The following is a 15,172-nucleotide window of genomic DNA, read 5'->3' on the forward strand; positions in this document are numbered from 1 at the left end:
GGGTCTCTGGTAGCTCAGTGTTTCACCTAGTTAACCTGGAAGACTGGGTACGTGGGGATGATACTAGATGCCATACTGTACAACTGGAACTTTCAGGGTTAAGGCTGCCAAGTTTGAGATTAAATTGTTTTCAGTCTTTGTCAGTTCCCTTTCATACCCTTGGCCCTTTAGTTTTATGACATTAAAAGCCGTTTAGAATTTTTGTAATGAGTAGTATGTATTGGTCTCAATTTAATTTTGACATCTTTTCTTAGTTTAAACTTTTTTTTTTTAAGAAACACTGCTGTGCTTCCAGAAGAAACAAGAATTTTATGTCTTTAGTTCATTGCCAAATTAGATCATCTCCTGAGAGAGTCTTAATGAGGTTCGAATGGATAAAACAGTCTTTGTATTTTCCAAACATAAGCTTTCTCACCACATCTTATCACATCATAGGAAAAAGAGTTTTTTTTAATATCCCTTTTGTATTTCCCCTCTCTCACAAGGGAAGTACACTGAAACTTTATCATCAAGAAAAATTCAAGGACAGTAAAGTTCTAAGTACAGACTTGATTAGCTCACTGATCAATGTGGATAGCATTAGTAATGGTACTGAGATATGTTTCTGTGGAGAAAATTTTGAATAGGGTTTATTTTGGTAAAATGGAAACCAGTAACAGCTTTAATCCTTTTGAAATCTAGTGTAAAGTGATCAGCCTGGTCTAGCTAAAATTTACCATGCAGAAAAAATTACCATAAGCGCGACCTCAGAAAAGAGATACTTGTCAAAGTGATTCATTTTAAGGGTCATGTTTTGTAAAGAACATCTGTACTAGTTTATAGAAGAGAAATATAAGATATACTGGATGCTCACTACATCTGTATGTGTGATTTCTCCTACTCATCTAAACCAAATCGTGAGACATTGGTCATCTGATTTGTATCTGGTGAAGGTGGGGCATAAATATTTGCCTGTCAATAATCCATTCCTATAATCGTACCACACCACCTCTTTTTTGTAATGGGTCATCCTAGCTTCACTTTTTCATGTTGTACTATGTGCGTCAAAACTGGTGGGGGGATACCTTCAGAAAGTATCTCTGGTCACATGCAGAACTTAATCATAGAAAAATTTTGTCACCTTATTTTACTATTAAAAAAAAATAGTTGGTTCAAACATACTTTTATGCAAGTAAAAATGTTAGTCACTCAGTAGTGTCTGACTTTTTGAGACCCCCGTGGACTCTAGCCCACCAAGCTCTTCTGTCCCTGGGATTCTCCAGGCAAGGATACTGGAGTGGGGTAGCCATTTCCTTCTCCAGGGGATCTTCTCAACCAATGGATCAAACCCGACTCCCCTACATTGCAGGAGAATTCTTTACCATCTGAGGCACGGTTGCCACACATTATATGTTTTTAAGAAAAATAGCCACTGCACAGAAATTTTATTGGAGGGAAAATTCAGAGAAGTTTGAAAAGTGTTCCTTAACTGGATATAGCTATTGAGTATATGAATGAAAACTAAAGCTTAGAGCCAAGAAATAATATATTCCAATTCAATAAGGAGGCAGAAGCAGTTTACTTTCAAATACAAGAAATGGGATCAAAAGTATTCTAAGTGCTTTGTCCTCCTTTGTTTTATTATATAATTGAAATCACTTCTGAAGACATAGTTCTATGGCACTCACTGCAAATGAGTGGTGTTTTACTAAATAAAATTAATTTTAAATATATTCATGAATTAATACTTTTTACTTCACCTCTAATTCTTCAAAGTTTATGACCCAGAGAGATGTTATGGGGAGGGAGGTGGGAGGGGGGTTCATGTTTGGGAACGCATGTAAGAATTAAAGATATTAAAATTTAAAAAATAAAAAACTAAAAAAAAAAGTGTTAATAAACTATTAAATTTGTTTTTTACTATTTTACTAAAATCACTGCAAAATCATTGAGAGTCTCTGAGAAGCAGAAATAATCCATTATGTAAATTTGGGTGCTTAGAAGACTATTCAAAGATGTATGTCCGTTCAGTTTACTAATTTGATATTTCTTTGGAGTGCTTGCATCTAGCCAGGTCTAAGTGCATGCACGTCTCCTAGTAGGCATGCTATAACTGCAGCTTCTCAGACCCTTCCACTTGTAGCTCCTGGTGCATTCTGCTCGCTGTAGAGACCAAGACACTCCATTTTAAAGAAATATCCCAGGTGATTTTGATGCTGATAGTCTGAGAATCATGCTTTGATAAAACAAGATCGTCTCTGGCTGTATGCTCAGTTGTGTTGGACTCTTTGCAACCACATGGACTGCAGCCCACCAGGCTCCTCCTTCCGTGGAGTTTCCTAGGCAAGAACACTGGAATGAGTTGCCATTTCCTTCTCCAGGGGACCTTCCCAACCCAGGAAATGAACCCATATTTTCTGCATTGGTAGGTGGATTTTTTACCACTGCACCACCTGGGAAGTCCTTATATTGCCACTAGAGTTATTTATTTGACTCATTTTATTAAAATGAGTTTTAGAAGGGGTTTCGCAATTAGTCACATTGTCAGGTACATGCTTCACTTAAACTTCAGCATTTTCAAAAGGCTAATACATTTTAGATGAAAGGCCTGGAGTTCTAATTCTGCCTCTACCAGCTATTCAGTTATGGACAAGTCACTTCACTGTTGTATAGCTTGCTTGTTTATACAGTAAAAGTAAACATTTGAACATTCACCTATAGTGCCCTGTGACTCATTTTCTATATCTTTATAATAGTTAAGAACTGTTGAATACAAATTAAAACTTGGCTATTTTATTGCACAATTCATAACTGAGATCTAAAATGATGTTCAGACTTGCTGGTAACTGCAAGCAAAGTTAGAATTGCAGATAGTGATTCTGATACAGTGCTTAGCTGCCTGACCTAAAGAGATCCTGAATATTTCCCATGATATGAGCCAAGTATTTTTTTCCTCTGTTGAAGTATATATTTTTTCATGTGAAATCTGGAGAAAAAATTCCTATGGTCCAGTATAAAAAAGAAACTAAAATTATTATTGGAAATTAGTAAACAGGTGCTTTAGAGCAGGATTGGTAAGCTTTTTCTGCAGAAAATCAGATCGCAATATTTCAAGCTTTGTAGACAATACATGGTCTCTTTCTTCCTTCACCTTCTGCTTTTTCCTCCTCCACTTTTTTTTTTTTTAAGCAACAGGTAAAACATGTTAAACGATCCATAGCTGAAGACCATATGAAAACTGTTTAGAGCAGTGCTTCTCAAACTTTACTGCACATATGCATTGCCAGGGAATCTTTAAAATGTAGATTCTGATGCTCTGGGTCTGGGGTAGGCTGGGGATCCTGTTTCTGATGTCCCCTTGGATAGCAAACCTTTAGAGGCTAATAGCATTTCATGTAATGAACAGCCCCCTCTACTGTTCAGTTTTTAATCCCCAGTGACTAGCTGACAACTCAGCTATTTTTGTTTTTGTATTTTAAACAAATAATGGGGTTGTTTTGGTCATAGTATTTTAGTGATTCTTCGTACTTTTAAAGCCTCAGACCCCTCTGAAAATTTGTTGAATGCTGTTGTCCCACTAGCCACCTCTCCCTCCTGCCCACAAAAAAATACCCGTTTTTATGCACAATTTCAAAAGAATTCACAGACCTATCTAAGGCTTATTCATCTTACAGGTGACTTCTATAGTTGTGTAATGTCTGAATTTAAGAGAGTTCAAAATTAATTCCCTCAATTTTGATAACATCTTAAAATTTACATTGAAACTGTGTTTTTGCATGGGCTTCCCTGGTTGCTCAGTGGTAAGAAGTCTGACAATGAAGGAAATGCAGGTTTAGATCTTTGGGTTGGGAAGATATCCTGGAGAAGGAAATGCAATCCACAGTATTCTTGCCTGAGAAATCCCATGGAAAGTGGAGCCTGGTGGGCTACAGGCCATGGGGTCGCAAAAGAATCAGGTCTCAACTGAGTGACTAAACCACAGCAATGTGTTTGCATATTTCCAATTCTGTCTACTTATCTGTCTACCTCCTTACAAGTCTATCCATCACCTATCTGACTTGTAAGACCTTTTACTTTTATTTTATGCCCTATTGGTTATTGCTGGCCTGGTGATTACATTTAAAACATAAAACTGTAAATGAGGAAAATAACCCAATTGTTGGCCAGAGTGAACCTGAATTGTTACAATGCCTTGTATTAAATGTTCCACAGTGCCTTTATATATGACTTTTAAGAACTACTTTATTGAGATACTATTCGTACATATTTTACTCATTTAAAGCATATAATAGTTTTTACTATTTTCATGGAGCTTTCCAACCATCACCATTATCAATTTTAGAGTATTTTCATCACTCCCCAAAGATTCTCCAGTCCCCCTTCACCTCTTGCCCCTATTTCCTATCCTAGACAACCACAAACCTTTTTGTTTCTACGAATTTAACTATTCTGGGCATTTTTGTAAGTGGAATCATTTTGTGACTAGCTTCCTTCACTTAGCATAATATTTTCAGGGTTCACTTATGTTAAAGTGTTTATCAATGTTTATCAGTTCAATCATTTTTACTCTTGAATAGCATTCCATTATGTGGATATGTAACATTTATTTATCCACTCATCTTTTAAGGGACATTTGGATTCTTTCCACTAAAAAAATATATATATTATGAATAATGATGCTATGAGTGTTACAGTACATTCATATACAGGTTTTTGTGTGGACATAAGATTTCATTTCTCTTGGGTTATGTGCCAGGCAGTGGCATTGCTGGGTCATATGTTAATTCCAAAACTTTTTGAGGAACTCTGGATAGTTTTTCAAAGTTGCTGAACCATTTTGCATTCCCACCAGCAATATATGAGACACTGAATTTTTCAACATTCCAGACAGTACTTTTCATTTTACATTTTTTGGATTATTGCCATCCTAGTGGATGTGAAGTGTATCTCATGGTTTTGACTTGCATTTGACACATACAATGTTGAGCATCTTTTCATGTGCTTATTGGCCTTTTGTCTATATTTTGGGATGAATGTCTTTTCAAATCCTTTGTCCACTTAAAAATTTGGTTATTTACACTTTTATTGAGTTGTAAGAGCTCTTTATATAGTCTAGATATAAGTCTTCTATCAGATATATGATTTGCAAATTTTTGATTCTGTGGATTGTTTTTCCTTTTTCAAATCATTTTTTCAAGGACAGACATTTTTGTTTCATATGATTTTGGTGTCGTATTCATGAAGGTTTTGACAAACTGAAGTCATAAAAAATTTTCTCCTATAATTTCTTTCCATTGTTTGATAATTTCAACTCTTATATTTAGATTTTGAATTTTTTATAGCAGTAAAGTTACTAGAATAATACCTAAATGTGACAGCCCTAGAATAGTTTACATATGTCTTAGTAATAAGTGAGTAAAATTCTCTGAGAGCTTGCTGGATTCTAAATTCTATTGCTAAGTTCCTTAGATGTTTTGCCTCTAGTTCTCTTATTAGTCTATTATCTTGTATTTTATTTAATGTGTTAGTGTATTTCAAGTCCCGTTCAGACCTTATCCATGCCAACTACCTAATAAGGCAGTGAACTATGAGATATAGTAAATTAGCAGTCTAAAACATGGAGACGCAGGTTCTCTTGCAATTGGCAGGCTGGATCTTTACAACTAGCACCACCTGGCAAGCTGTTAGGGCCTTAATACTTATAGCATATAACCTTCTTTATTATCGTGATTCAGGATGTGATTCCCTGTCCATTTTTAAATACTTTGAGTCTCTGTTGTTCCTTTTTTTTTTTTCTTAAATTTTGTCCTATGCACTGTAAATTACTCTTGCTTTAAATACCTAGTAGTTGTACCCACTCCAGTGTTCTTGCCTGGAGAATCCCAGGGACAGGGGAGCCTGGTGGGCTGCTGTCTCTGGGGTCGCACAGAGTCGGACACGACTGAAGGGACTTAGCAGCAGCAGCAGCAGTTGTACTGTGTAAGTTCCTTCTAGAATCTGATGAGATAACAAATGGTAATCGGCAACCTTTGAAAGTTAATCCTCTTCAGAAAAGGAAAGGTTCATTCACTACCAAATTAAATTCCCTTTATTAAATTAAAATATGAATTTCAAATTAATATTGAAAGTTAACTGGAATAACATTGATGAGTAAAGATTACTTTTGTTTATTGAGAAGAAATATGCTAATATTAGATGAGTGGTTTGAACATTGTAAGAACTAACTTTTAAAAGCTCATATCTAGATGATCATTACATCTCCAGACAGATTTGTCTTAGCATTTCCTTTAGAATTATTCGCAGCAGCTGGTGGTGTAGCAGCTGGTAGCAACTTTCCACAAATAATGACTTTTGACACTTTATAAATTAAAATATTCAAAACAATACATTATGCAAAATTTTCATCTTAAAATGCCAAATGGGTCCTTCTCTTTGTATTTCTTCTAACTTTTAATGGCCGTGCTTTCACTGTAGTCAAAGGAAGGATATTGGTACCTGTCACTCTTTCTTACCATGTGAATACCAAATTCTGTGAAGTGTTTATTTTATGATGTGCCTTATACTTTCCTCCTTTTTTCTACATTAAGTGTTGTTTCTAAATGGCAGGTTCTTTTTTACTGTTCTCTAGGATATTGAGGTAACTCTCACCTGTCTTTTTGCCTCTGTAATTAAAGAATCTTTCTAATACCCGGTTGGTCATGTCACTGCCTCCTCGAAATCAGTGAGCCATATAGAATAAAAGTCACATTCCATATCATGTTATTTTAAGCCCTCTTGTCTTTGGCCATGTGACTGCCTTTCACCCTCACCTTCCACGTTAACTTCCTCTCTGATTATGAACTATTTTATGCATGCACTGTCATTTCTGTGTCCTTTCGCTCATGCTGTTTCTTCGGTGTGAATGTTTTTCTCCTTCTGTTGACATACTATTTTCATTCTTCACAACCCAATTTACTTTTTATTTTTAGTATTTTTATTGGAGTATAGTTGCTTTACACTGGTATGTCAGTTTCTGCTCTACAGCAAAGTGAGTCATATTTGCATATACATATATCCCCTCTTCTTTGGATTTCCTTTCACAGATTAGACTTCGCTATGCTATACAGAAGGTTCTTGTTAGTAATCTGTTTTATTCATAATAGTGTATTTATGTCAGTTCCAATCTCCCAGTTCAGCCCTGCTCTTTCCCTCTTGGTATTTGTACATCTTTGTCTCTCTTTCTGCTTTTAAATAAGAGCATCTGTACCATTTTTCTAGATTCCACATATATGTGTTAATATGTGATATTTGTCTTTCTCTTTCTGACTTACTTCACTCTGTATGACAGTCTTTAGGTCCATCCACTTCTCGGCCAGTGACACAGGTTCATTCTTTTTTATGACCGAGTAATATTCCTTTGTATATGTGTACCATGTCTTCTTTATCCATTCCTCTGCTGATGGACATTTAGGTTGCTTCCATGTCCTGGCTGTTGTACATAGTGTTGGCATGAACATTGAGGTGCATGTATATTTGTAAATTAATGTTTTCTCTGGGTATATGTCTAGGCATGGGATTGCTGGGTCATATGGTAGTTCTGCTTTTAGTTTTGGAGGAACTTTTATGCTTCTCCATAGTGGCTCTGTCAGTTTACATTCCCACCATCTGTGTAAGAGGTTTCGCTTTTCTCCACACCCACTTCAGCATTTATCATTTGTAGATATTTTGATGATGGCCATTCTGATTGATGTGAGGTGATATCTCATTGTAATCTTGATTTGCATTTCTCTAATAAATAGTGATGTTGAGTAGATTTTCATGTATGTGTTTGCCATCTGTATGTCTTCTTTGGAAAAACTGATTGGCTGTATGTATATCTTTGGAAGAATGTCTGTGTAGGGCTTCTGCCCATTTTTCTGGAGAAGGCAATGGCAACCCACTCCAGTGTGCTTGCCTGGAAGATCCTATGGATGGAGGAGCTTGGCAGGCTACAGTCCATAGGGTCACAATTGTTTTTTGATACTGAGCTATTTGAACTGTTTGTATATTGTGGAGATTAATACCTTGTCAGTTGCTTCATTTGTACATATTTTCTCTCATCTTGTGGGTTGTCTTTACAGCCCAATTTAAATGCTACCTTTTTGGGGGGAAACCTCTTACTATGCTCTAGTTAAAGTTGAGATTACTTTTCCAGATCTTTTCCTATAATGCGTTTCTTGGACTGCCATGCAACACTTCTTTCAGCATAGTGATTTAACTTGAGTTCCTCAGTCAGAGATACCTAGGGTCAAATCCTGGCTCTACTGCTTGCTTCTTCCGCAGTTGTGGGCAATTTATGTCGTTAAGCTTCTTCCTCATCTCTTGAATGCAGTTAGTTACTGTTTGTATATAACGTTCCAGTCTTTCATTGTGTTAGTTCTGATCGCACAGTGCCAGCGTGATAATGGTTTGTATGTGTCTGTTCTAGGTACTTGCCCACTTGACTTTCACCTTCAGTAAATAGTAAGCCCTTTGAGTACAGGAAATTAACCTGACTCATCTTAGTATCCTTTCCATTTTACTGGTTCCAAAAGAAAATTTCATGCTGTCTTTACTTTTGTTTGAAATGACTCATGGAACATGTTAAACCTAACTCATTAGAATTGAAATATTAATTTATTGCTCTATGGTCTTGTTCCACAAGGACCTTGGGGTGACTTACGAGATGCATAAAGAACAAAAGACTGAAACATAAATAAAATGGTAGTAAGTGCATTTTGAACAATTGAATTGTTTAATTTCATCCATGTGAACCCAAGTGAAACAAAAGCTATAGATAAGGAAATATTAAAGCTTGTCTTCGTTTTGTCACGTTTTGTAGGATCTCGTCTTCGCCAGGAAGACTTTCCCCCAAGGATCGTGGAGCACCCTTCCGATGTCATTGTCTCTAAGGGAGAGCCCACCACTTTGAACTGTAAGGCCGAGGGCCGGCCAACGCCCACCATTGAGTGGTACAAGGATGGTGAGCGGGTGGAGACTGACAAGGATGATCCCCGGTCGCATAGGATGCTTCTGCCCAGCGGATCCTTATTCTTCTTGCGCATTGTGCATGGGCGCCGAAGTAAACCGGATGAAGGAAGCTATGTGTGTGTTGCAAGGAACTATCTTGGTGAAGCAGTGAGTCGAAATGCATCTCTGGAAGTGGCATGTAAGTAAACTTAATGAATCTCATAAATGGCATGCACTTTGACTTATTTTTAGTAAGCTTTGATTTATTCCCATGGGTGCTTAATACCTAAAGAATAGAAGTTAACACTTGGACTAATTTTTACTGTACCTTCTCCAGAGAAAGCTCATCAAAATAATGTATAGCCAAGGTGTTGCAATAGAATTATTTATTGAGCTGGCCAAAAAGTTTGTTTGGATTTTTCCATTATAGCATACAGAAACCTCAACAAATTTTTGGCCATCCTAATATATTGAAGGAGATCAGCCCTGGGATTTCTTTGGAAGGAATGATGCTGAAGCTGAAACTCCAGTACTTTGGCCACCTCATGTGAAGCGTTGACTCATTGGAAAAGACTCTGATGCTGGGAGGGATTGGGGGCAGGAGGAGAAGGGGACGACAGAGGATGAGATGGCTGTATGTCATCACTGACCCGATGCACGTGAGTCTGAGTGAACTCCGGGAGTTGGTGATGGACAGGGAGGCCTGACATGCTGCGATCCATGAGGTCACAAAGAATCGGACACGACTGAGTGACTAAACTGAATATATTGAAAGAGTGTGGGTATTATATTATTATATTAAAGCAAGGTAGCCATGATGCTGATCATATTTTAAATTTGAATTTTTAATAAGAAATCTAATCAAGTATTATGATTGGCAATGTTAAAATAAAGAGTTTATGTGTAACATGGCATCAAATATAAGGCATAAATTCATTATTGTACCTATTTCTGTTCTGTTTATATGTACCTATTTAATATATTTTTACATATTATTTTTTATATCTAATTTTTATTGGGCAGCTTTAAAATGAATATACTCTTTAGTTTATATTAACTCTTTTGCTTCCAGGGTAAATTCAGAGATCATTACCCAAGGCACGTAGGGGAAAATATACTAACAAAAGCAATTATATTTTTTTTATAAAAAAATGCACTAGAGAAGAGAAGTGATTTCTGTTTATAGTCAAAATGTTCCTATACTGGAAGATCTTGCTCAGATTTTATAATCAGTAATAGCTAATGATTTGTCCTGCCTTTGACACTTAATATTATATTTATTTATTAATCATGTAGCCCAAATAGCACTAGTAAATCAATATATCAAGACTTTGCATCTATTTGACCATTGACTGCTTACCTTTATTTTTTGAATGGTTTTCCAGAACAAATTTCAGAATACATTAGATTTGTTTTCTGGTTTATACATGAGGATTTGGTGTCACAATTTAAACAGCATCATATAATTTTGGTATTCTCTATTTTGAAGAAATATTTTATCAAGAATTATTTGTGAAGAAGATGGCAGTAATTGAGTTTTAAAAAAATTTGTGCTTTTCAACTTCTTGCATGTACCAGTAGGTGTTCATAGATAAGATAACCGAAATATTTCAGAAGGCATGAGTCTTTTTTTTTTTTTCTTTACATAGCTGAAATGGGAGTCCTGGATATAATATTTCATGGTCTCATGTATACAATTAACTGATACTATACTCACAGGCTATATGGTATCACATGATTATAAAACTTGTATATATATGTATTGAAATACTCAACAATATATCATTATGTTTATGTATGAAAGCATCTTTTAGTAAAAAAAAATCATACAATTTCTTACTTAGCCATCTCAATGAAAGTTTTTGCTCTTCAGCATCCAGTATCTAGATGTATGGTTTGTACTAGGAAATCTGGACCCCGCTCCGTGCTTGAAATGTGTAAGTCCAATAGGAAAACACTACACGAATTCGAAAACCCTAATTTATTCTGTGAAGTACTTTGAGATATAAGCATTAGAACTTTTGCTAGCAATGCCATTTTGTACCAGATTAGGTTAGATCCCTGGATCGGGGAGATCCCCAGGAGAAGGAAATGGCAACCCACTCCAGTATTCTTGCCTGTGGAATCCCCTGGCGGGTTATAGACCATTGCAAAAGAGTCAGACATGACTTAGCTAATAAAACAACAACAACAACAAAAAGCTAAGTAATTTCATTTTTATAACTTTATTTTAAAAGCAGTTAGTTTAAATGCAGTTTAGTGAGATATGTACACCCAAGACCTCAAGAAAGCAAATATTCCAAACTGCCTATTTTTGTTTTGAATTATCTTATTTCTGAAACATTTCAAACATATCAAAATATTTCAATGTCAATTCTATTGACTTTTTTCCCCACAGGATCCCTTTATAGTAAATGTAACAGGCATTATCTTTTTCCTTTTATAAATAGAATGAAACCCCTGATGGCTGGATGACTAAGACTCAGACCATAACTTAATGGGGAATTCAGGATCAGGGCATGTTTGTTCTAATTTTCAGTTTTAGATAATTATGCCATATTTGGAAAAACAATCGAATGAAATCTGGCTCATTTTATATTAAAAAATAAAGAAGTTTTAATTAAAAGTTTTATTTTGTCTACTCAATAGCAAATAATGCTTTTTACTTTTTAAATTGAAGTATAGTTGATGGGCAATATTATCGCCATTTCAGGGGTACAACATAGTGATTCACAATTTTTAAAGGTTAAATTTCACTTATAGTTGTTATAAAATATGGGCTATAATCCCTATGTTGTAATATATATCCTGTTAACTTATTTAAAGCAAATAACTCTATTTTTAACCCTTAACTTTCTTCTTAATATTAAATTTTATATAAATCAACCAGTCACTTTTCTGTTGGACAGCTATAAACTTATTTTATTTTCTGAGCCTTATCTCCCTTAAAATTGCTTCTAACACACGTGCACCTTGCACTTTTATTTAACTGAAAGGGTTTCTCTCTTTCCTAGTTGTGTCATTAATAATGAATCAAACTGTTTGAGAAGGAAAATTTGAAACCATGATTTTTTTTTCATGTAATGTAGAAGTAGCATTTTTCTTTATTTTTTAAATCAGTAAGCTTTGAGGAATGCTAACAAATGCTTCTGACTTAGAGAGGAGAACAAGACGGGTTCTAAATTGGATTCAGCTAGTGAATAAAATTCTTTCTTCTAATGCCCTGTCAACAGTTCATGCCATTTGAGGCAACAGGAGATCAAATAATATCCATTTATATGCTGCTGATCCTTTTCACATTAGCTCATCAGTATTCTTCCTTTCCTTGTGTGTTTCATAAAATGTGTTAATATGGAAATCTAGGTCAAAGCATTGTGATCTGTCAGTACTATTGATAACCAAGGTATATTTTTATAAAATGATGGGAGCCACCATGGGTCATATAAATGTCTGGCCTTCATATTTTAGGATACAGCATAATTGCTCAATTATGACACATCTATTCATAAGTCTATTAAAGGAAAGAATGGAAGCCTGAAGACACTGTGTATTTGGAGAACTGAAGGTAGCTTGATATGAGGTTGATGGGCAGCATGAATTAGATAGTCATATGGTAAATCATAAAATCTAGGCTTTTTGCTGTGTCAAAGGAGAATGTTAGAAAATTGAAGATTAGGTTAAAGTGATGAAGATTGAAATCAGAGTAGAGTTGGAAGCTATAAAATCATTCGGGGAAAAGTATATGGTAGATTTTAAATTGTACGAAACAGTGAGGATTGTAAGAAGGAAATAGTTTGAATCATACTTACAAACTGTATCAGTTTGTGGTTGGTTTGGTCAGGGCTATGGTTTTTCCTGTGGTCATGTATGGATGTGAGAGTTGGACTGTGAAGAAGGCTGAGCGCCGAAGAGTTGATGCTTTTGAGCTGTGGTGTTGGAGAAGACTCTTGAGAGTCCCTTGGACTGCAAGGAGATCCAACCAGTCCATTCTGAAGGAGATCAGCCCTGGGATTTCTTTGGAAGGAATGATGCTAAAGCTGAAACTCCAGTACTTTGGCCACCTCCTGCGAAGTGTTGACTCATTGGAAAAGACTCTGATGCTGGGAGGTATTGGGGGCAGGAGGAGAAGGGGACGGCAGAGGATGAGATGGCTGGATGGCATCACCGACTCAATGGATATGAGTTTGAGTGAACTCTGGGAGTTGGTGATGGACAGGGAGGCCTGGCGTGCTGCGATTCATGGGGTCGCAAAGAGTCGGACACGACTGAGTGACTGAACTGAAGTGAACTGGGAGATAAAGGTAATTCCCAGATGTTTTTGGTGGAGTGACTAGGTGTATTATGATACCTACCATAGAAAGGGATGGCGGATACAGGACAAATAGAGCTAGTGGGAATAGAAGAGTGCAGTCAGTGTGGTTGCATTGTTTGACATACCAGTGAAATAACAGCAAGGTAAAAATATGCCATGTTCCATTAAGAAAAGAGCTCCTGGAATTGAGAGGTCTTTCCCAGATGGAAGTTGAAGCCATGGAGGTAGATAGATGTGGATGTGAATACCCAGGCAAGCTGTTTGTAGGGAGTGGTAAAAGACCTGAGATCACTTTCATTGTTTGGAGCCCTAACATTTAATGGCAGGCAAAGGAAAGGATTCTAGTGCAGGAGGCTCAGAGAAGGTATTGAGGTGATAGAATATGAGAAATGGAGTGACAAAAAAAAATAAGCAGGTGATTTTAAGAAAGAGAAGTATTTAGCAATGCAAGTGCCACAAGGTAGTCTAATTAAAAGTACCTGTGGGCTCCAGGGATGGAAAGAAAGTACAGCAGCTGAAGAATGAGTAGGTGGTGAAGTTGGAGTGGCTCATAACAAGTACCTGTTCTTTCAAGAATTCAGCTCTGAATTGGGTATGAGGAACCACAGCAGGGTATTCCAGCTTCTGCACTATTACCATTTGTGATGGAGTCATTCCCTGCTGTAGGGGCTCTGCTGTGCATCATAGAATGTGTAGCACATCTCTGGACTTTACTGAAGAGTTGCCAGTAGGACCCCTGCAGTCCAAGTTGTGAGCTTCCCTGGTGCTCAGTAGTAAAGAATCCACCTGTCAATGCAGGAGACATGAATTCAATCCCTGGGAAGTTCCCCTGGAAAAGGAACTGGTGACCCACTCTAGTGTTCTTCCTGGGAAATCCCATGGACAGAGCAGCCTGGCAGGCTACAGTCATTGCAAAAGAGTTAAGACACAACCTAGTGACTAAACAACAGCACCCCAAGTTATGACAAAAAAATCTTTCTCCAAGTTCTATCAAATGTTCTCTTGATGGGGCGGGGGCTGGGGAGAGGGTCAAAATCAGTGGAGAATTGATTTAAGTGTATGCTGCTAAGTTGCTTCAGTCATATACCACCCTGTGCGACCCCATAGATGGCAGCCCACCAGGCTCCCCCGTCCCTGGGCTTCTCCAGGCAAGAACACTGGAGTGGGTTGCCATTTCCTTCTCCAATGCATGAAAGTGAAAAGTGAAAGTGAAGTCACTCTTTGTGACCCCATGGACTGCAGCCTTCCATGCTCCTCCGCCCATGGGGTTTTCCAGGCAAGAGTACTGGAGTGGGCTGCCATTGCCTTCTCTGGATTTAAGTGTATATAAAGTGCTTAAGAATATATGGATAAGTAGCAAACAAACTTATAAATTTTATCGTGAAATAATTATTGATAAAAAATCTGGAATTTTGGTCTCTGCTTCATCTTGATTTTCATTTCCAATTTCAACAGTCTTGCTTCCTGTTGTCACATGAAGTGTGCAGTTTTATTGATAACCATCCATCTTAACTGATTGTATGGAAGTTAGCCTATTTTTTTTTTATCGTACTGTATTTATTCTCTCTTGTTTTTTTCTTAAAAACATAGTTCAGTTTATGAAAGGGAACAATATAATGCAGGAAAAAGCTATATAGAACTTATCATTGCAGTGGAGATTTGAATCACTTTGCTCATATTTGTTCTTTTATCTTCTTGCTTTGGGGGGAAAAAAAAAGCCAGAAAGTACTTTTTAAATCACTTGAACTCAAAGAAGGTTTTTAGCCAGGAAAAAAAAATGTGATTTCTACATATTTAGAAAACAGAATTGCAGGGTCTACAAGCAAGGCACTGGGCACCGAAGAATTTAATACATAGTTTTCCGATGGGACCACCAAGAGAGCTGAGGCGTAACTGGTCCAGATAGAGTTTCAG

General features: G+C 36.8%; 1 protein-coding gene across 1 annotated transcript in view; it reads left to right on the forward strand.

The window, feature by feature from the left end:
- ROBO2 (roundabout guidance receptor 2) overlaps positions 1-15,172 on the forward strand; it is a 665,634-nt gene that overhangs the window by 59,386 nt on the left and 591,076 nt on the right. The window contains exon 2 of the mRNA XM_069578659.1: positions 8,819-9,145. Coding sequence (XP_069434760.1) covers positions 8,819-9,145 — 327 coding nt within the window. The remainder of the gene's footprint in view (positions 1-8,818; positions 9,146-15,172) is intronic.

The sequence above is a fragment of the Ovis canadensis genome, chromosome 1 (genome assembly GCF_042477335.2).
Source record: "Ovis canadensis isolate MfBH-ARS-UI-01 breed Bighorn chromosome 1, ARS-UI_OviCan_v2, whole genome shotgun sequence".
NCBI lineage: Eukaryota > Metazoa > Chordata > Mammalia > Artiodactyla > Bovidae > Ovis > Ovis canadensis.